At 38.3% G+C, this 22,524-nt stretch overlaps 1 protein-coding gene across 16 annotated transcripts in view; it reads left to right on the top strand.

The window, feature by feature from the left end:
* The window catches only part of PARD3 (par-3 family cell polarity regulator), a 649,759-nt gene that overhangs the window by 302,905 nt on the left and 324,330 nt on the right, over positions 1-22,524 (top strand). For all 16 annotated transcript variants that reach the window (XM_032837827.1, XM_032837836.1, XM_032837840.1 and 13 more), the window contains exon 5: positions 20,059-20,190. In XM_032837827.1, coding sequence (XP_032693718.1) covers positions 20,059-20,190 — 132 coding nt within the window. The remainder of the gene's footprint in view (positions 1-20,058; positions 20,191-22,524) is intronic.

Raw genomic sequence — 22,524 nt, 5'->3', positions numbered from 1 at the left:
CCTCAAAGTTACATAGAATAGAGAGGGAAATGAATGTGTTACACCTGTTTTTCTTGACTTGGGGGGAGAGAATTGGGAAATGACATTGATTCAATTATATTGAACAAACATTTGCATGGCTTTTATACTTAAAAATATTTTGGACTTATTTCATCTCTTTAACTTGGTTTTTGTTTTTAATCTTTGATACTTTAGCTTATAAGCTTAGTTCCTTCAAGTCACAAAGTTAGACGTAGTCACCTCAGGTCCTGCTGTTAACAGGAAAAGTAGAAGATGGGACCGCTCAGGGCCAGAGCCCTCTGCCACTTGCATTCTAGCTGCTCTGGCAAACTTGGTTTTAATTTGCATGGATTCCAGGTGCCCTTGTGTTCCCATCTGCCTTTAGAGAAGTGCATTTTTACAGTGTGGGGGTAGAAGTGGTTTCCATCGATCTCATCCCTAAACTGTATCCATTTTTGAGGTTTTTGATATTTTCACATAATCATAGCCACATTGTCGTGAGTACTTCTTGTCAGAGAATGTGCTTGGTGTGTTATATGTTATATCTCATTTCATCCCCCTCTACTGTATAAGTGTGGTTGGTGTTCCCATTTTATTGATGAAGAAGTAAAGCCAAGAGTTTAAATAGGTCACCTAATAGTTAAACCAACTGTTCAGTGATAAAGTTATGATGTGAATCTCGATTTTGCAGTTTCAGATTCTGCTTTTGACAAGTATCCTCCCACATCCCAACATGCTTACAGACTTTATACACTGCCCAATTATTAAAAATTTTTTTTTATTTTTTAAAGATTTACTTATTTATTTAGAGAGTGGGCGTGCATGCCTGCATGAGCAGGGAGGTGCAGAGGGAGAGGAAGAGAGAATCCCTGTGCTGAGTGCAGAGCCTGACTCCCAGCTGATCTCACGACCCTAAAATCATGACCTGACCCAAAATCTGAGAGTGGACTATTAACCGACTGAGCCACCCAGGGGCCCCTGCCAGTGTTCATTTAGTTGAACAATTTAGACTGTAAAATATTTCACAGTAACCTTTTTATTTTTATCTCCTCTAAGTCTTTCTGTTATACATGAATATAAGAATAATGAGCATGTGTTTATTATTAGAACTGGCATATTTTGTTAAAACCTCACCAAGTCTATATTATACCTTAACATCTTAGTCTTAAGTAAAAGTATGCTGGCTTCATGAATACCTATACTAATAATGTGATTATGTTAACTGATCTCCGTTTCTGCTCCTTTTTTGAGGAATTCTTTGTGTTCGTCTATTTTCTCTAATCCTTGTGTTTGATATTATTATTATTGAGAATTTATATATTTGGCCGCCTTCTTGATATTTTATGTGCATTAGTGACAGCAGAGTAAATAAAGATAGAGTTGGACTATAATCCAAAGACCAAAATAAATATCCATAAGACTATACTGATACTAATAAATGACTAAATAAAAAGTGAATGGGGAAAAAAAGGGACAAATTTTCTTACAGAATTCTAAATAGTAGAAGTAATATGTCCCCCTCCAGAAGGTGGGGATCTTAATTCCCCTCTTCTTGAGGATTGGCTGTACTTAATACTTGGTTCCTAAGAAGAGAGGAGGGAATGTGAAAAATACTAACTTTATAGTGGAGAAGTGACAGACTTACCTTAACCAAGTGACCAAGGTTAATATCACTAATGATAAGTCATGGTGATATCATGAGCCCTTGAAATGGTACAATGGCATGGGCATTTCACCTCAGTGGAGTTTTCCTCAGAACTCATAACTCCAGTTTAATCGTAAGGAATCTCAAGACAAACCAAAACTTAGGGACATTCTATGAGGTACCTCACCAGTATTCTTCAAGAATATTGTGGTCATAAAAAAAATTAGGAAAGACTGAAAAACTGTCCCAGGTCAGAGGAGATTAAGGGGATGTGAGGATTTAATACAATTTGGGATCCTGGCATGAAACAAGGGCATTAGTGGGGTTGGGGGGAACAGATGGATTGCAAATACATCTGTTAGTGTAGTTAATAGTATTGTATCAGTGTTGATTTCTTAGTTTGGACAACTATACCAAGGTTATATAAGATGTTAACATTGGAGGAAGTTGGGTGAAGAGTGGGTAGGAACTCTGTACTATTTTCACAACTTTTCAGTAAATCTAAATTTTTTTTCCATCCCAAGAAGTTCTTTAAAACCCAGCTTTCCAAGGCACATTGTGTCACCCACATTTTGGGCTGAGAATTAGAGATGGCAGTTCAGGCACAGGTGCCTGGCATGTGTGGAAACCAGGACTCAGCCACAGGTCTCTGTGAACCCTTGAGCATACCTGGTCATTGTCAGACATGTATTTTTCTCTTTGGAAATGAGTTCTTTTTTAAAAAAAGGTTTTATTTTTTTACTTGACAGAGATCACAAGTAGGCAGAGAGGCAGGCAGAGAGAGAGGGGGAAGCATGCTCCCCACTGAGCAGAGAAGGGGATTCAGGGCTTGATCCTAGGACCTTGAGCTCATGACCTGAGCCAAAGGCAGAGGCTTAACCCACTGAGCCACCCAAGTGCCCATGGAAATGAGTTCTAATGCAAGCTTTTCAACTGATTTTATTACTACTGATTGATGGTTGGTAGCCTTCCCTGTGACAGGACTGAATTTGAGAAATGCTTACCAGTCTGACACCCGCTGCATTCTCATGGCTGGGTACTCCCACTTGTGTCTTTAATTTTTGTCGAGTCATCCTGCTGCAACAGCTGTTTTGTTGTCCCTTTAGTCAAATTGTTAAGGTTTTGAGGGGGAGACAGAAGAGGGTTTCAACAAGAAGTACTCCAAATTTTCTGGAATCATGTTTTCTAAAGTTATGATTTTCAGTTATCATTCAGGGAGAAAAATAGATTCCTTGAAAATTAATATCCAGCTTAGAGAACATGATTTTTCTGCTGATAGGTAGGAGAGAAGGACTTAATTCTTTAGAAGTTTGAGCTATCAGTTTCTTTATGGTAAATGCTTTTTGTGTGGAGATGGAATTCTCCAGAAAAGTCATTATGATTGTATGAGGAGCATAAATAAGATGGGATTTTGATAAGTGAAAATATTTTTTCTTTGTTTTCAAAAATCTGTGGAGATGATTTACCTGAGGAGGCAATTTCACAAGTAAGGGGAAAACGTTAAGAAAGTCAAATCTTTGACTGTACATAGGGATTTGCACCGAAATTACTCAGTTGTTTTGTTTGTTAATCTACTCAGTTCATTGAAGTTATGATTGTGCACCAAAAAATATAAGGAGGGAGTGCTAATATTTACATTGGCAGGCTAGTTACGTATGGTGCAAGTATCTTTTTTTTTTTTTTTTAATTTTATTTTTTATAAACATATATTTTTTTTCCCCAGGGGTACAGGTCTGTGAATCGCCAGGTTTACACACTTCACAGCACTCACCATAGCACATACCCTCCCCAATGTCCATAACCGCAACCCCCCTCTCCTAACCCCCCTCCCCCCAGCAACCCTCAGTTTGTTTTGTGAGATTAAGAGTCACTTATGGTTTATCTCCCTCCCAATCCCATCTTGCTTCATTTACTCTTCTCCTACCCCCCTAACCCCCCATATTGCATCTCCTCTCCCTCATATCAGGGAGATCATATGATAGTTGTCTTTCTCTGATTGACTTATTTCGCTAAGCATGATACCCTCTAGTTCCATCCACGTTGTCGCAAATGGCAAGATTTCATTTCTTTTGATGGCTGCATAGTATTCCATTGTGTATATATACCACATCTTCTTTATCCATTCGTCTGTTGATGGACATCTAGGTTCTTTCCATAGTTTGGCTATTGTAGACATTGCTGCTATAAACATTCGGGTGCACGTGCCCCTTCGGATCACTACGTTTGTATCTTTAGGGTAAATACCCAGCAGTGCAATTGCTGGGTCATAGGGTAGTTCTATTTTCAACATTTTGAGGAACCTCCATGCTGTTTTCCAGAGTGGTTGCACCAGCTTGCATTCCCACCAACAGTGTAGGAGGGTTCCCCTTTCTCCGCATCCTCGCCAGCATCTGTCATTTCCTGACTTGTTAATTTTAGCCATTCTGACTGGTGTGAGGTGGTATTTCATTGTGGTTTTGATTTGTATTTCCCTGATGCCGAGTGATATGGAGCACTTTTTCATGTGTCTGTTGGCCATCTGGATGTCTTCTTTGCAGAAATGTCTGTTCATGTCTTCTGCCCATTTCTTGATTGGATTATTTGGTCATTGGGTGTTGAGTTTGCTAAGTTCTTTATAGATTCTGGACACTAGCCCTTTATCTGATATGTCGTTTGCAAATATCTTCTCCCATTCTGTCAGTTGTCTTTTGGTTTTGTGAACTGTTTCCTTTGCTGTGCAAAAGCTTTTGATCTTGATAAAATCCCAATAGTTCATTTTTGCCCTTGCTTCCCTTGCCTTTGGCGATGTTCCTAGGAAGATGTTGCTGCGGCTGAGGTCGAAGAGGTTGCCGCCTGTGTTCTCCTCAAGGATTTTGATGGATTCCTTTCTCACATTGAGGTCCTTCATCCATTTTGAGTCTATTTTCGTGTGTGGTGTAAGGAAATGATCCAATTTCATTTTTCTGCATGTGGCTATCCAATTTTCCCAACACCATTTATTGAAGAGGCTGTCTTTTTTCCATTGGACATACTTTCCTGCTTTGTCGAAGATTAGTTGACCATAGAGTTGAGGGTCTATTTCTGGGCTCTCTATTCTGTTCCATTGATCTATGTGTCTGTTTTTGTGCCAGTACCATGCTGTCTTGATGATGACAGCTTTGTAATAGAGCTTGAAGTCCGGGATTGTGATGCCACCGACTTTGGCTTTCTTTTTCAATATTCCTTTGGCTATTCACGGTCTTTTCTGGTTCCATATAAATTTTAGGATTATTTGTTCCATTTCTTTGAAAAAAATGGATGGTACTTTGATAGGAATTGCATTAAATGTGTAGATTGCTTTAGGTAGCATAGACATTTTCACAATATTTATTCTTCCAATCCAGGAGCATGGAACATTTTTCCATTTCTTTGTGTCTTCCTCAATTTCTTTCCTGAGTACTTTATAGTTTTCTGTGTATAGATTCTTAGTCTCTTTGGTTAGGTTTATTCCTAGGTATCTTATAGTTTTGGGTGCAATTGTAAATGGGATTGACTCCTTAATTTCTCTTTCTTCTGTCTTGTTGTTGGTGTAGAGAAATGCAACTGATTTCTGTGCATTGATTTTATATCCTGACACTTTACTGAATTCCTGTACAAGTTCTAGCAGTTTTGGAGTGGAGTCTTTTGGGTTTTCCACATAGAGTATCATATCATCTGCGAAGAGTGATAGTTTGACTTCTTCTTTGCCGATTTGGATGCCTTTAATTTCTTTTTGTTGTCTGATTGCTGAGGCTAGGACTTCTAGTACTATGTTGAATAGCAGTGGTGATAACGGACATCCCTGCCGTGTTCCTGACCTTAGCGGAAAAGCTTTCAGTTTTTCTCCATTGAGAATGATATTTGTGATGGGTTTTTCATAGATGGCTTTGATAATATTGAGGTATGTGCCCTCTATCCCTACACTTTGAAGAGTTTTGATCAGGAAGGGATGCTGTACTTTGTCAAATGCTTTTTCAGCATCTATGGAGAGTATCATATGGTTCCTGTTCTTTCTTTTATTAATGTGTTGTATGACATTGATTGATTTGCAGATGTTGAACCAACCTTGCAGCCCTGGAATAAATCCCACTTGGTCGTGGTGAATAATCCTTTTAATGTACTGTTGAATCCTATTGGCTAGTATTTTGGTGAGAATTTTTGCATCTGTGTTCATCAAGGATATTGGTCTGTAGTTCTCTTTTTTGATGGGATCCTTGTCTGGTTTTGGGATCAAGGTGATGCTGGCCTCATAAAATGAGTTTGGAAGTTTTCCTTCCATTTCTATTTTTTGGAACAGTCTCAGGAGAATAGGAATTAATTCTTCTTTGAATGTTTGGTAGAATTCCCCCGGGAAGCCGTCTGGCCCTGGGCTTTTGTTTGTTTGGAGATTTTTGATGACTGTTTCAATCTCTTTACTGGTTATGGGTCTGTTCAGGCTTTCTATTTCTTCCTGGTTCAGTTGTGGTAGTTTATATGTCTCTAGGAATGCATCCATTTCTTCCAGATTGTCAAATTTGTTGGCGTAGAGTTGCTCATAGTATGTTCTTATAATTGTCTGTATTTCTTTGGTGTTCGTTGTGATCTCTCCTCTTTCATTCATGATTTTATTTATTTGGGTCCTTTCTCTTTTCTTTTTGATAAGTCTGGCCAGGGGTTTATCAATCTTATTAATTCTTTCAAAGAACCAGCTCCTAGTTTCGTTGATTTGTTCTATTGTTTTTTTTGGTTTCTATTTCATTGATTTCTGCTCTGATCTTTATGATTTCTCTTCTCCTGCTGGGTTTAGGGTTTCTTTCTTGTTCTTTCTCCAGCTCCTTTAGGTGTAGGGTTAGGTTGTGTACCTGAGACCTTTCTTGTTTCTTGAGAAAGGCTTGAACTGCTATATGTTTTCCTCTCAGGACTGCCTTTGTTGTGTCCCACAGACTTTGAACCGTTGTATTTTCATTATCATTTGTTTCCATGAATTTTTTCAATTCTTCTTTAATTTCCTGGTTGACCCATTCATTCTTTAGAAGGATGCTGTTTAATCTCCATGTATTTGGGTTCTTTCCAAATTTCCTCTTGTGATTGAGTTCTAGCTTCAGAGCATTGTGGTCTGAAAATATGCAGGGAATGATCCCAATCTTTTGATACCAGTTGAGACCTGGTTTAGGACCAAGGATGTGATCTATTCTGGAGAATGTTCCATGTGCACTAGAGAAGAATGTGTATTCTGTTGCTTTGGGATGAAATGTTCTGAATATATCTGTGATATCCATCTGGTCCAGTGTGTCATTTAAGGCCTTTATTTCCTTGATCTTTTGCTTGGATGATCTGTCCATTTCAGTGAGGGGAGTGTTAAAGTCCCCTACTATTATTGTATTATTGTCGATGTGTTTCTTTGATTCTGTTATTAATTGGTTTATATAGTTGGCTGCTCCCACGTTAGGGGCATAGATATTTACAATTGTTAGATCTTCTTGTTGGACAGATCCTTTGAGTATGATATAGGGTCCTTCTTCATCTCTTATTATAGTCTTTGGCTTAAAATCTAATTGATCTGATATAAGGATGGCCACTCCTGCTTTCTTCTGATGTCCATTAGCATGGTAAATTCTTTTCCACCCCCTCACTTTAAATCTGAAGGTGTCTTCAGGTTTAAAATGAGTTTCTTGTAGGCAACATATAGATGGGTTTTGTTTTTTTATCCATTCTGATACCCTGTGTCTTTTGATTGGGGCATTTAGCCCATTAACATTCAGGGTAACTATTGAGATATGAATTTAGTGCCATTGTATTGCCTGTAAGGTGACTGTTATTGTATATTGTTTCTGTTTCTTTCTGATCTACTACTTTTAGGGTCTCTCTTTGCTTAGAGGACCCCTTTCAATATTTCCTGTAGAGCTGGTTTGGTGTTTGCAAATTCTTTCAGTTTTTGTTTGTCCTGGAAGCTTTTAATCTCTCCTTCTATTTTCAGTGATAGCCTAGCTGGATATAGTATTCTTGGCTGCATGTTTTTCTCGTTTAGTACTCTGAATATATCATGCCAGCTCTTTCTGGCCTTCCAGGTCTCTGTGGATAAGTCTGCTGCCAATCTAATATTTTTACCATTGTATGTTACAGACTTCTTCTCCCGGGCTGCTTTCAGGATTTTCTCTTTGTCACTAAGACTTGTAAATTTGACTATTAGGTGACGGGGTGTGGACCTATTCTTATTGATTTTGAGTGGGGTTCTCTGAACCTCCTGGATTTTGATGCTTGTTCCCTTTGCCATATTGGGGAAATTCTCTCCAATAATTCTCTCCAATATACCTTCTGCTCCCCTCTCTCTTTCTTCTTCGTCTGGAATCCCAATTATTCTAATGTTGTTTTGTCTTATGGTGTCACTTATCTCTCGAATTCTGCCCTCATGGTCCAGTAGTTGTTTGTCCCTCTTTTGCTCAGCTTCTTTATTCTCTGTCATTTGGTCTTCTATATCGCTAATTCTTTCTTCTGCCTCATTTATCCTAGCAGTGAGAGCCTCCATTTTTGATTGCACCTCATTAATAGCTTTTTTGATTTCAACTTGATTAGATTTTAGTTCTTTTATTTCTCCAGAAAGGGCTTTTATATCTCCCGAGAGGGTTTCTCTAATATCTTCCATGCCTCTTTCGAGCCCAGCTAGAACCTTGAGAATCGTCATTTTGAATTCTAGATCTGACATATTACCAATGTCTGTATTGATTAGGTCCCTAGCCTTCGGTACTGCCTCTTGTTCTTTTTTTTTGTGGTGAATTTTTCTGCCTTGTCCTTTTGTCCAGATAAGAGTATATGGAGGAACAAGTAAAATACTAAAAGGGTGGCAACAACCCCAGGAAAATATGCTTTAGCCAAATCAGAAGAGATCCCAATCGTGAGGGGGGGTACGGGGATAAAAAGAGGTTCAGAAAGAAAAAAAAAAAAAGAAAAAAAAAAGAAACAAAAAAGAAAACCAATAATGAAAAAATATGAAAAGGAAAAAAAAATATATATATATTAGATAAACTAGTTAAAAAACATTAAAAAAGAAAAGGGTAAAAGTTAAAAAATTTAGCAGAAGAAGAGAAAAAAAATTCAAAAAGAAAAAAAAATTAACTGCATGGCTAAAGAATCATGGGGAGAAAGCCATGAGTTCCGAGCTGACCGAGCATGCGACCGGTTCAAGGTAAGCCCGAGCTGAGAGTCACTCCTCGGCTCTGTCTCTGTAGCCGGCTTCCCCGTTCTAATACCTGTAAGCTCTGCGACTCTCAGCCACCCCCGATCCTTCTGTGACCCTGCGGGACCTGAGGCCACGCTGACCCCGCGTGGGCTTCACCCCGGTTTAGCCTCTGGAGCGATGTCCCTTAGTGGAACAGACTTTTAAAAAGTCCTGATTTTGTGCTCCGTTGCTCCGCCGCTTCCCGGGAGCCGGCCCCTCCCCCCGTGGTCTATCTTCCCATCTCTTTGAATTCACTTCTCTGCCAGTCCTACCTTTCAGAAAGTGGTTGATTTTCTATTTCTAGAATTGCTGTTCTTCTTCTCTTCGATCTCCCGTTGGTTTTGTAGGTGTTTGCAATCTTTAGATAAGCTATCTAGCTGATCTCCTGCAACCTGAAGTAGTCTCAGCCTGCTACTTCTCCGCCATCTTGACTCCTCCCCCTGTTGCAAGTATCTTGATTTTTCAAGTTTTAGTGATTTCTTTGAATATATATATTGCTTTTAAATTAACATGAAGAACATTTAGGTAAATATAAAAAATTCATATTGCACATTTGATAATGTGTAAGATTGTAGATATTTTGGGATTAGGCAGCTACTCTAAGTATTTTATTTTCTCCCTTTCATTCCCTGGCATCTGTTCCCTTCTTCTCTTGGTGTTGTGCAAATTGCTTCTGATGCAAAATGCTATTGTTATTTATAATTTTAGTTTGGCGATACAAACGTTTAGAGGTACATGTTTTTGAAAGAAAACGAAATGTGGATAGGTATTTCTTGCTGTCAAAATAAGAAATATGTAGCACCTTCTAAAATGTTTTAAAATTGTTTTAGATTTAAATTTGTTTTTCAGAGTCAAGCAGCATTAGTCAGATGTTGCTCTTCATTTTTATTGTAGTTTTGGAAAATGAGCCAGGCTCTTCAAAATGTAACCTGACCTGAAATATTTATATTTTATTTTGTTCTTATACACTTGCCTTTGTTGAAAGAGCAGGGTAGGGACACCTGGGTGGCTCCATCTTCAACTTGGGTCATGATCCCAGGATCCTGGGATCGAGTCCCGTATTGGGCTCCCTGCTCGGCAGGAGGCCTGCTTCTCCCTCTCCCACTCCCCCTGCTTGTGTTCTTTCTCTCACTGTGTCTCTCTCTGTCAAATTAAAAAAAAAAATCTTAAAAAAAAAGAACGGTAAAAAATGGTGGTCTCTTTTCTCTATTCTTTATACTTGCTGATTGTGGAATGCCTATGGCCATATGGCATTTGGGTGACGTTTTTGTTTTGTTTTTTTGTTTTTGAGAGAGAGAGAGGGAGAGAATATGAATCCTAAGCAGGTTTCACACCCAGGGCAGAGCTGAATGGGGCTATGTCCCACAATCCTGAGATCATGAGTTGAGATCAAGAGTTTGGCGCTTAACTGACTGGGCCGCCAAGGTGCCCCAGTCATGTTGGTTTTTATGAAGTACTGTGCAAGAAATAAAATGGGAACGCCTATTATCACTGCTTTCCTTGCAGTTATTTTCCTTAGTTCCTCAGAATCCAGATGGGGATAATGTTTTTGTAATTTGAAAAATACTGAACTATCCTTCCAGACTACCTTTCCTTATACTCTTATTGATGTTTTCAAAGGATAAAGGAGATAATCCCAGTTATACCTGGAAAGAGATTGTTTTAAAACCATTTAAATAAATTAAAAAAAAAGATTTGAGAGAGAGAGAGAGAAGGTGGGAATGTGTACGTGCACACATGTGCACGCCTGAGCATGTAGGGGCAGGGGTGGAGAGGGAGAGAATCCTCAGACCGACTCCCTGTGGAGCGTGGAGCCCAACGTGGGGCTCTGTCTTGAGATCTGTGGGATCACAACCTGAGCTGAAACCAAGAGTCTGTCATTTAGGGATTGAGCCACCCAGGTGCCCCAATTTAAAACCATTTTAAAGCAAACATTTTACTCCTAATTATTCCTGAGACTAGGCCGTGTTTATCAGGGAGCCAACCATCTCTCATGTAAATATAATTTGTGATACAAGATCACATATTGGCTTTGCCCTAGTTTATGTACAAGAACTCAAGGGATACTTTTCTGTTGGGAGGGGGTCATTTTGTGGGAATGGGTGGATCTCAGAAATTACCACCGTTAACAGGTAAACCATGGTTCCTGGTTAGGTCTCATGAGGGATAGAATTCTTTACTCAGATACTGGGTATTGAAATGGGTAGATACAACCCTGGGAACTGGTTACTCACCCTCATCTCCACAGAACATTCGTTGCAACTTCTCTCAACCTCTGTTTCTATTTTTTAAATGGTAAGAGGTTAAGCTGGATATTCTCTCACTTTTCTCCTTCCAGATTTAAAAATCTGTATCTAAAGTTTTTCACGGTATTCTGAACTGTTGAGATGGATTAAAAACAACAGAAGAAATAGGTTCAAATAAATAGCCTGAATGAGGCTGAGTTTTGCTGATCTCTTTCCTCTTAGATATCCTTGTCTGCTCCATGACCAGTTCTGGTGGCTTCAGAGAAATCTGTGCCCTCATGGTCACCTCTGGAAATGTCACAGCCTTTGTAAGTTGGCCTGCACCTCTGTGAGATATTTGGCCGACTGGTTTTCATATCGGATCCCTTAATGTTGGTACCCAGTGCAGGTCTGTGCTCTGGGGGTTATTTTTCTTATCTGATGTTACAGCAGTTACTGAGTTACTGGTCAGTTGCAAGTTGTGAGTAAAACTAAAATGTTATACTTCTGGTTTTGTCAGCATACCAACCAGAAGGATTTGCTCCGTGACAGGAAACTTACTTGTAAACTAATCATAATTTTCAAATGTGTACTTTCTGTAGTGTTCCAAACAAGCATTTTTTCCCCTGGCATATTCAGCATTCTTGAGTGTCCCACTGATCTAAATGGAATTCTGTGATCTAGAAGCTACTGAACACATGTTGTAAAGACTGGCAAAGCCAGATTTTTCAGGTCAGAATGAATTTTAAGAACTGTGTACCTTTAATATTTCAAAGGGAAAAAAACTAGTAAAATTTGATGTACATTATAGGAGTTTTGATTTTGTACGTTAATAAAAATAAAATCTGCTTGGATAAGTCATTTTCAAGTTTTGCTGCTAATTCTTCAAAATTTAACTCAGTTTAGAATGGAAAAAGAGGTAAAAATAAATTATGTGTTAATGAAATATGAGCTACAGAGGTACTCTAATAAATGTTTTGGCATTCAAAAATCTCTGCATTTTGATTTTTTTTCATTTTTTAATTTTTAAAAAGTTACAGTATCAGTATAATCCATGTCTCATCACAAATTATACCACACCTTAGTAGACTATCACTAATGATATATAGCCTACTAATAGAATTTTGACAGAAATATATGGATGGTTGAATTTCCTCTTTGTCTTGTCATAGTGCTGTTCAGGAGTAAGAACGGATTTGTAGATATGGACTCCTTCTTTTACCTCTTTAGCCCTTCCATTAATGAATAAGAATGTGGAAGAAAGCAATTACCCAAAAGGAGAATAGGAGATATCTATCTATCTACCCACCTACCAGTATTTATACTTATTTATATATGCAGGAATTATAGATAGTATGGGCTTAGCTAATATGGGGATGAATTTCCTTGACCTCAGATCAGTAACACAGGGGGCATTTCATGTAGGATATTGGTCACCATGGATATCAAATAAAGTTCATTATACAGCCATGTGTCTAGGATAAGTGGTGATAATACTGTGTTTGGAATAAAACCCTGTGTTTCTTTATTTAAAAAAGTATATTAATAGGCATGTAGTTGGTTTAAATGGATAGGGATGGCCAAACCTTCTGCCTTCATTTACAGGTTGGTTATTGAATCTGTAATTTTTTTGTGTGAGTCAGTTTATTCCCAATCCCATGTCTCTTTTTTTTTCTTTCTCATTTATTAACTAAAGGACGATTTGAAGGTCAGAAAAATACATTGATAAAAGTCCTATTTACAGACCATTTTATGGTTGTTTTCTTCTGCTGCGTGTTAGCCTTGGCCTTGCTTCCAAGGTCATGCTCTGATATAGCCATCAGGAAGCACACAAGGTAAACTCTGGGCATAGAGACCGGAATGGGTCTGTTACATTGACCCAACAATGTGATTACTGGTAATTTTAGCAAGCTTTATGTAATTAAAAAAAAAATTCTAAGCCATCATTACTAATTTCACTTCAGTCTTATAATTTCAGGTTAGACATCCTGAAAATAGTTTCTTTGGTGTCTGTGTATCATTTCTTAGGGAAATGATAACAGAAAATTGAGTTCTCTTTGACTAGGATTGCTGAGTTGAAAAATAATTGTAAACTTAAAATCTGAAAACTGCACGGGAATATTTGAAACCATAGAATGCTTCTATAGACGGTACAAAAGTTAAATTTATATGCACTGAACTTTCAGTATGTCAAAATGACACAATTCCTAATGGTTTTTAAAAAGGTGTTTGGAATTTTTGCATTGAAAAAAAGTAGAGCTGTAGTTGGGTTTATTAAACTAACATAGAAATATCTGGTACTTCTGTAACGTTCATGAAATATTCCTGTATTTCTACAACATAAGGATGTAGGCTTGCCAAGGAATCTGACCATCAGCTACGTAGCTGTTTCTGAGAGATAAAGCTTTGGAGTTTCAGCTTAGTATGAAAGGACTAAGCTCCTATCCCAAGGCACTGGGTGGGTTCTGTGTGGTTTCTTTTTATTGAATTGTAATTGGCTTGGGGAGGAGTGATGGGGGAGAGAGGACAGTTACTTTCCCTATCCTGAAAGAGATTTACTGCATTAACTAGGGTACTGCTACCAGGGAGCAGAAAATTAATATGCATTTCTCAGCCTGGGTGGCTTTTTGACACCTGATGATATGGCAGTACATTTAGATGATAAGGAAAATCCCTGATCACAGCAGGAACATCTGTTTTTTTCTGGCAAGAGGGAAAGCAAAGCTGAATGGCTGTTTGGGACAGCCTCATGAGTGAAGGATTAAAATTGTAATTAAAAAATAAGAGTAATTCCTTATGGTATTTTTCTTACAAAAATTGTTAGATAAAGTAGTAGTGGCTTTACTATAATAAATTATTTCTTGTCATTAGCAAATTTAATAATCATTTGGATTTTGCATGTTGGTACTACTAACAGATTTTTGTAAGTCTAATGAAAAAGATTTCTGTTTTTACTTGGAAGTTTACCAGTATACAGAACGGAGGCATTAATTTGATCATAGAATGAAACAGATTAAAGTCACATTCTCCAGGTTTTTTTTTTTTTTAAATAAATGCAGCTCTGACTTGTTATAAAAATGTTAATGGCAAAGATTTTTGTTGGCTTGTTTTTGTTTTTTTTTTTCTTTAGGTTAGAAAGTATAGGTTTTTAAAATACATTTAACTTAAAAATGTTCACATTTTTTTGTAGCTGATGATAGTCTGATCCATTAAAAATGTAGATAATCTGCATAGACATATTAAGACTACCATTTTTTTTTGTCATTGTTGTTTATACATCTACAGACATTCCTTTCTTTCAAAAACAAATGAAGGAAATGCCTTCATACTTCATCTTTAAAATTTTTTTTAACTTTTATTTCTTATTTAAAAAATGGGAACATAGGAATGCAAACTCACAAATGAACTAAGAGAAAATTCTTTTCGAAAATAAATTAACATATATAATTTGGAAGAAAAAAAGCAGCATGTTTATCAGTATGTCCTGTCAGGCACTCCTACTCAAAGTTCACATAGGTAATAAATTTAGGTTCATTGCTAATCAGAATCAATGAGTTTGGGATGTTTTGAGAAATGCTCATCAGATCTTTTGGAGTTCAGATATTTCAGTGTCAGTGCAATGCTTATAATGAGTTTGTATTTTTTTAAGAATTATTTTTTGTGTTTATTATGATCTCTCAGAGCTTCTTATTCTGTTAAGTACATTAAATATTTGCTGGGTACCTACTTTCCAAAAGGCTCAGCGCAGGACATCATGGATAGGGGTAGGAAGATGGTCCTTTCTCCAAAGCTTACAATGTAGTTGGGTTTGCTAGAGGATATGGCATTTATTTATTCTTTAAAATATTTTTTTCATTTAAATTAAGTTAATTAACATATGATATATTATTGGTTTCAGAGGTGGAGGTCAGTGATTCATCAGTCTTATATAATACCCAGTGCTCATTATATCACATGTCCTGCTTAATGTCTGTCACCCAGTTACCCTTTCCCCCCACCTCCCTCCCCTCCAGTTTGTTTCCTATGATTAAGAGTCTCTTACGCTTTATCTTCCTCTCTGATTTCATCGTTTTATTTTTTCCTCTCTTCCCCCTATGATCCTTTGTTATGTTTTTAAATTCCACCTATAAGTGAGATCATATGATAATTTTCTTTTTCTGATTGACTTATCTCGCTTGTCATAATACCCTCCAGTTCCATCCATGTCATTGCAAATGGTGAGATTTCCTTTTTGATGGCTTAGTAATATTCCATTATTACACACACACACACACACACACACACACACACACACACTCACCCACCCACACCCACATCATCTTTATCCATTTATCTGTTGGTAGACATCTGGGCTCTTTCCATAGTTTGGCTGTTGTGGACATCGCTGTGTAAATATTGGGGTGCAGGTGCCCCTTCAGATCACCAAATTTAAGACTACTATGTTTCTAAAATCATTTACACCAAAATAAATATTTTTAAGCTGAAAAGTATGTACTTTATACATTTCAATTGGAAATCATGAATATCCAAGCATGTATTGTAAAGGAGAAATCATATTGCATGTTATGGTGTTTGCTGATATACTCATAAATACAGAATCACAACTTTATAGGACTCCAGTCTTCGTATGAACTTTGGATCAAGCTCAGGATTGCAAAGAAGAACATGAGTGCAATGCGAGTAGTACCTGCATGATGCTGTCCACAAACTAAAGTATATATTGCATAGTGATTCCTAATACATTTTAGAAATTCTTCGCTTTCTTGACAGTGACTAAGATTACTTCAGCTGGGCTTATCATACATTATAAATTAATGCATGAATTCATTATTGACATTACCATAACAATATTGAATTAGGAAAACTTTTTTGGTATGAGGGGTTAATTTTATTTTTGTTACCTATTAACTACTCAAAGTTGATTCTGTAAATATAAAATTGAATTTTTCGGGTGGAGTTCAAGAAGACAGGTTTTTTTTTTAAATCTATAGCTCTTATCTCCTTTAATCTGATTACTTTGTGATGGCCTGAAACATGAATTACATGTCATAATTGATGAAAATGGAGAAATGTCACGCTGCTTTTTAGATGCAATTGGAAGTAATCACATTATCCACAGACATTGTATATTGTAGGTGTGACATTAAATTGAAATAGTCATAAAACAGAGTTACACATCTTGTATAAATCTGAAAGTACAATCATTATATTTCAGTGAAAATGCATTTCACTGATGCTTATCATGATGCCTTTTGAAAGCATTCCCTTGTTAATTTTTAAAACAACTTATAGAAATGTTCTTTAAAAATTTTGGGCATCTGAACCATGTGAAAATAGGAAATACAATACATATTGAAGAAAAAACCCTCCATGTTGGTATAGGCCACTGAGCTAAGTGCTTGAGTTTAGAGGTGAATGGTGATCTTCTCCCTTGGTTTTGCTGGAATACTGGAAATAGCAATTTAAAAAATTAACTAAACTATAAGTCAGAACTATAATTAGAAGTAAAATTAGAAGATAGTGGTAACAAAAATCATGACATGCTGATGTCTGTTGAAAGTCTGAGAATCTTTCTTAGAGAAAGTAGCGATTGCATTGGGTGTTGAAACATGGGAAATGATCTTACGAGAAGAAATGGTGTTGGATTCTAGGCTTCAAAAGAGCTTAAGTGAAGGCGAAGAGGCGTGTGGCACGTTGAGTGTGATTGTGTGCAGGTTCCTCTGGGCTAGCTGCGGTGTCTGCCCCACGGGTGATGTGCTCCAGTGTACTTCTTTTTTTTTTTTTTTTTTTTTTTTAAGATTTTAGTTATATATTTGACAGCGAGACAGTGAGAGAGGGAACACAAGCACGGGGAGTGGGCGAGGGAAAGCAGGCTTCCTGCCTAGCAGGGAGCCCGATGTGGGGCTCGATCCCAGAACCCTGGGATCATGACCCAAGTCTAAGGCAGACGGTTCACGACTGAGCCTCCAGGTGCCGCTCCAGCGCACATTTTAGTACAGTCGTCTGTGGGAGGTGGCAGAGAACATTGCTGGAGAGGTTAAGGCTGGGGTCAGCCTCGGGTTCAAAGGCTGCTGTACTGGCTTCAGATGAGAGATTGGGTTGAAAGAGGTACAGAGCATGACGGTTATTTTTCAGGAGGGCACCGGAATTGATAGAGTAAGCGAGTTTCATTTTGGATCTGTTGATTTGGAGGTATTTTGGGGGATGGCCGATTGGAAATTTAGATCCTGAATTCAGTGCCTAGAAGTTGTCAGGAGGGAGGAGTTGGCTGAGGAGACAGGAGCGAGCAGGCCGTAGGCCATAGATAAGCTATTAAGGGCCATTGCAGGCAAGAAAAAGAATGGTGGAGATTCAAAAGCAATCAAGAGAACGTACCACTCACAGCCTGGATTTGTAGATACCAAGGAAAGTGAGCATTTTGTGTCTTCTGGTCTCTTCATTTTCAAGATCCGCTTCTCCCTTCGTAAGTTGTATTTCGTCCCTGTCTGAACACTCAGCTCACTGTCCACTCTTCACGAACAGTTCCAGCGTCCGTTGGTTATCTTTGCCTGAATGAGTTATTTCATTAGGAGCTGAAGGCAGTGATTTTTCTAAATCTCTTCATTATTCTGTTGGCTCTACGTGGTGTTCTTCTGAAAAGATGAGCTTCCCCTCATCGGCTGGCACTGTCGGTTTCCCGGAAGTAGAGTTCCTGGTGAAAAGGCAGAACAGATTTTTAATACCTTGTGTTCTGTTATTCATTTTTCAAAGTAGAGTTGATGCGGTAGTCACCTCTAATGGTGGAAAATGAATAGAGAAGCCAGATCCTCAGCCACTGGGAGCAGCCCCGAGATCGTGGCATAAAAACTGTACTTGTGTCTCTCCGCGCTCCCAGTCCTTCCTCCTTCATGGACATTGAAGATTCTGCCCTTAATACATTTATCTACCCTTTATGACTAATTTGAATTTCTTGACAGTAAGTCAGCTCATTTTGCTTTGTTCTCGAGTTACCACGCAGCAGTTTTAAGGCAGAGCTCCTAGTATTTTGAGATACAGTGGGCTTTGGTTTCTTCTGTTGCTTTATTCTTTTCCTTTGTCTGTGTCCTTTGCTTATGTTCCCATTTCCATGTTCCTGCAACCAAGGTCAGTCCCTAATTCCTGGGTGTGGAGAAGCATTGTAATCTTAGTGTTTTCCTTGTGCTGGAGGTTATGTGCTCTGTTAACAGCTTTCTTGAGCTGCGGTAATCGGACATGTGTAGAGGTTTCCTAGTAAAAATATTTGCTAGTGTTTAATTCTGTCGAGGTTTTAGTTTATTATCTAGGTATACTAAGAAGAAAACTTTTAAAGTTTCATACTGAAGTTCATACTGATAAATATTTACAGATCTAAAAATATTTTCTGTGCCCCACAATAGTGGCATAGGTTCAGGACTATCGATTCATTTTGAAGCTTTTTTCTCTCTGATGGAATTCATGAAGGAGCAGAAAACAGAATCTTGGTCTATTGCTCCGGTCTGTGCAATGCAAACCTATTATGTGATACTTTTTTGTTTCTCTGTATTTGCTGCTCAGATGGTTTAAGAATTGAAGAATAAGAAGCAGTCATGTGTATAATGTATTCAGCTGGATTATCCTTAACAAAGTTATTAAGGAGAATGTTTTGGTCCTTCACTTAAGTGGGGAACTGATGTCAGTGGGTTGAAGTGAGGGTAACATTTTAAATTTGTCCTTGTAGAAAATATTTAGATACGTGTTGAGCTAGAATGTTTGACTTCTCTGCCTTATCCTAGCCTTCTCATTTCTCTTCAGGACATTAAAATTAGGTTTTGCAGCCCAAAAGCCAAAGCAGATTGTTGTATGTTATTATTTCAAAGAAATATCCAGTAACATTTGATGGCTTTGGGATGTATTTTTTTTTTAAAGATTTCATTTATTTATTTGACAGATAGAGATCATAAGTAGGCAGAGAGGCAGGCAGAGAGAGGGGAAGATAAGCAGGCTCCCTGCTGAGCAGAGAGCCCGATGTGGAGCTCGATCCTAGGACCCCGGGATCATGACCCGAGCCGAAGGCAGAGGCTTTAACCCACTGAGCCACCCAGGCTCCCCGGGATGTATTTCTTTTTAAAAGGTTTTATTTATTTCTTTGAGAAAGAGATTGGAGAATGAGTAGAAGGAGAAGTAGATAGAGAAGTAGACTTCCTTTATAGCAGGGAACCCAACACGGGGCTCGATCTCAGGACCCTGGGATCATGACCTGAGCCGAAGGCAAACTTGCTTAAGCAACTGAGCCACCCAGGCTCAGTTCCTGCTTTGGAACATACTAAATAAATTTTTATCAACTAACTAGGTTTTTATTTAAAGACTTCACTTGCCATAAGCATGTTGGGGCGAGCAGTTATGTATCTATTATGTACCATGTATTGGGATAGATTAATTTTTTTCTTTATTTGATATTTGAATTAATGCTTCAACTAACCCATGAAGTAGCTAACAGAACAGTCTAGAGGATCTTAAGTCTCTTGCCCAAAATCACACAACTACAAAGATGTAAATAAAGAGCAAATTCCTTAATCTTTCTTATTTTAAACATTTTTGGTGAATTATAGAAAATATCTCACATTATTATAAGACTAGAAAGAAGAGGAAAAGAGAACATCCCATGATTGAGAGAGAACAACAGTCTTGTAGAGAAATACTTTTCATTTTCTGGTGCATGTAACTGGCCTGTGGAGATTGATTTGGGAGGGAGTGCAGGGAAAATGGTTTCGTCTCCTGTACTCATATGTGTGTGGCTGCCTTCCTGCTCTAGTCATTATATCCCCTTCCCCTAGATGGATGACTGCATTCATGAGGCCTAATCTGGGTGAAATGTCCTCAGTCAGCTATTTTGTATAGATTTGGGGAAAATATTTTAAGTCTGCAAAATCATTTTTCTGCTACTTTTGAAAGACCAAGCGCATCGTTCATTTGCAAGGTCTGTTTTTTTACAAGACACCTTTTTGTTTCTTTTTGAATAGAAAGATGAAAACTATAGAAGCCTTCCACGGGATGCTAGTAACTGGTCTCACCAGTTTCAGAGAGACAATGCTCGCTCATCTCTGAGTGCCAGTCACCCAATGGTGGACAGGTGGCTGGAGAAGCAAGAACAGGTAACATAAATTAATCCTTCTACACGTGTCCTTGGTGTAACTTCCTAGCTCATACCCTGAAAGATGTTTCTCTCCATCACTGTGATGATTAAAGGTCAATTATTCTAACAGACTTCAGGTAAGTACCAGGCTTTCTGTCAGTTTGTCTAATGTGAGTACAGACAGTTTCTGCGGCGGTCCCAGATCAAAGGTTTTTCATAAGCGGTTATGAATATTTGCTGTGGATTCTGGAGTATCCTGCCTTAAGAGCTTGTTACGTTGCCGAGGCACAGACATTTGGCAGTGAACAGTACAGTTTATGAGTAGACTTTCAAGACCACTTACAGGTTCTTCTCTCTATTGATGGGGATCAAGTCAGAGGACCTGAAGAGGCAAATTATAATGTTCTATCTTATCTGACTTCACTCTGCAGGAGAAATCCATGCGATAGTGTTATTTCAGAATTTACCTGATTTTGTCAGGTTTGGGGACTTCCCCTTTCATAAATGTCGAGGAGCTGTTAGAGGTTTGTAGGTTTTTAGAGGTGCTTAGTTTACTCCACAGGGTTGGCCATCTGCCATTCACGAAATCAGAATCGTTTACCACTCAGTGTAAGTAGCTGGTTTGTGTCCTGGGAAAAACAACTGTTTGCAAACTTGTTACGTCCCTGGTAGAGAAGCCTTCACTGCATGAAGACTAAGGATCTATTTGGTAAGTTTTGATATATAAAAACCAAATTCTTCCAGTGGTGTTGTTTAAAGTCTGAATTGTTTATTGTTAGTCACAGTGTTTTCTTTGTAGTGGAAATTCTAGGATTTTCTTTGGAGTTTTAAACGTTTTTTGTATTAAAAACACACTTCTCTCCTTACTTTGTCACTTATTTTCCTTAAAAAGCTCATTTAAAATGGAAGGTTAACGAGTGTACTCAGAGAATGTTTTTGTTTTCTGTTCCGGTAATTTCTAAAATTATCAACAATTCTATTGCCTGGGTATTGGAATAGTTGTTTTTCAGTTTAGATTCATGATGTTAGTGAAAAGAAATCCTAAATGTTTTACTTAATTCATCTTAGTTTGTGTTTTATGGCATAAACCTCCTAAAACAATTTTGTGTGTTGGGGGTGTTAGAATATGAAACAATAAAAAAGGACAGTTTGCCTTTGATATCATGGATGCTATCACAAACATACTGATTTTTATCATATCACAAATGTTAGAATACATTAGAAGCATTGTGTGATGGAAATAATTTTAAATAATAAAAAAAACATGGAGACCTACCTAGGAAAAACATTTTCTCAAAATAATGCAGTTTTTAAACTCTTTGGTGGTATTATTACCATTTCGAAGTGAATATTTTTTTTTAAAGATTTTTATTTATTTGACAGACAGAAATCACAAGTAGGCAGAGAGAGAGATTGGAGGAAGCAGGCTCCCCACCGAGCAGAGAGCCCAATGCGGGACTCCATCCCAGGACCCTGGGATCATGACCTGAGCCGAAGGCAGAGGCTTTAACCCACTGAGCCACCCAGGCGCCCCTCGAAGTGAATATTTTGAAGTTAGTTTAGCATGGGCCTATAGTCAGACTGCCTGCACAGAACCTGCTCCTACAGTAACTCTGTCCAGTGATGGGATGCCTGCCAAGGGGTTAGTAGAATCATGCATGGTACCTAGGAAAACTGTGTATCTTAGTATATTTGTTAGAAAAGAAAAATTGGCTGCCATGAACAGAAATTCTAGATTGTGGAAGAAGAAGGTACTCCTTACCCATTTAACAAGATATCTGGAGAGAGGGACGATTGGCGGTGGCGGCCGCAGCCCAGCAGACCTCACTGAGGATCCAGACCCTCCCTTTGCTGGGAGCCCGACACAGGGCCTCCGTGGCTGTGTGCCCCAAGTTGTCAGAGCCTTGGACATCACGGCTTGGCACAGAAGAAGAGGAATCGTGCCTTCATCTTCTGCAGGGCTAGTCTTGAAAGCGGATAATGTTTCTCACAAGCCCCCTCCCCCACCCACCCGCCCCCAACAGGTGCCCTTCATACCGTGTTGTGTGACTTGTCTGCCAGTTTGTCAAAGGGAGTTGTTGGTTTAGTCTGGTTGAGCTTGATCTCCTGGAGCTAGGGGTGTGGGTGTGGTGGTTTGTCTTCCTTGGAACACAGCTGCTCATCACTGAATACAGTCAGGGTTCTGTTAAAGCAAGGTGGGGAAGTACGATTAGCTAACTCTGCTAGATATGATTATTGTTATTACAAGATTAGGAGGAAAAATTGGCAGTCCAGAGTTTCCAAAGTATGATATATTTAATTGTATCCTAAAAATACACTTTCTTTTTCATAACTTTTGTGGCTGTAGATGTGC

The sequence above is a fragment of the Lontra canadensis genome, unplaced genomic scaffold (genome assembly GCF_010015895.1).
Source record: "Lontra canadensis isolate GAN:19392208 unplaced genomic scaffold, GSC_riverotter_1.0 scaffold100, whole genome shotgun sequence".
In the NCBI taxonomy this organism is placed as follows: domain Eukaryota; kingdom Metazoa; phylum Chordata; class Mammalia; order Carnivora; family Mustelidae; genus Lontra; species Lontra canadensis.
Note: the sequence above shows the minus strand (reverse complement) of the source record. Positions and strands in the feature narration are given on the sequence as shown.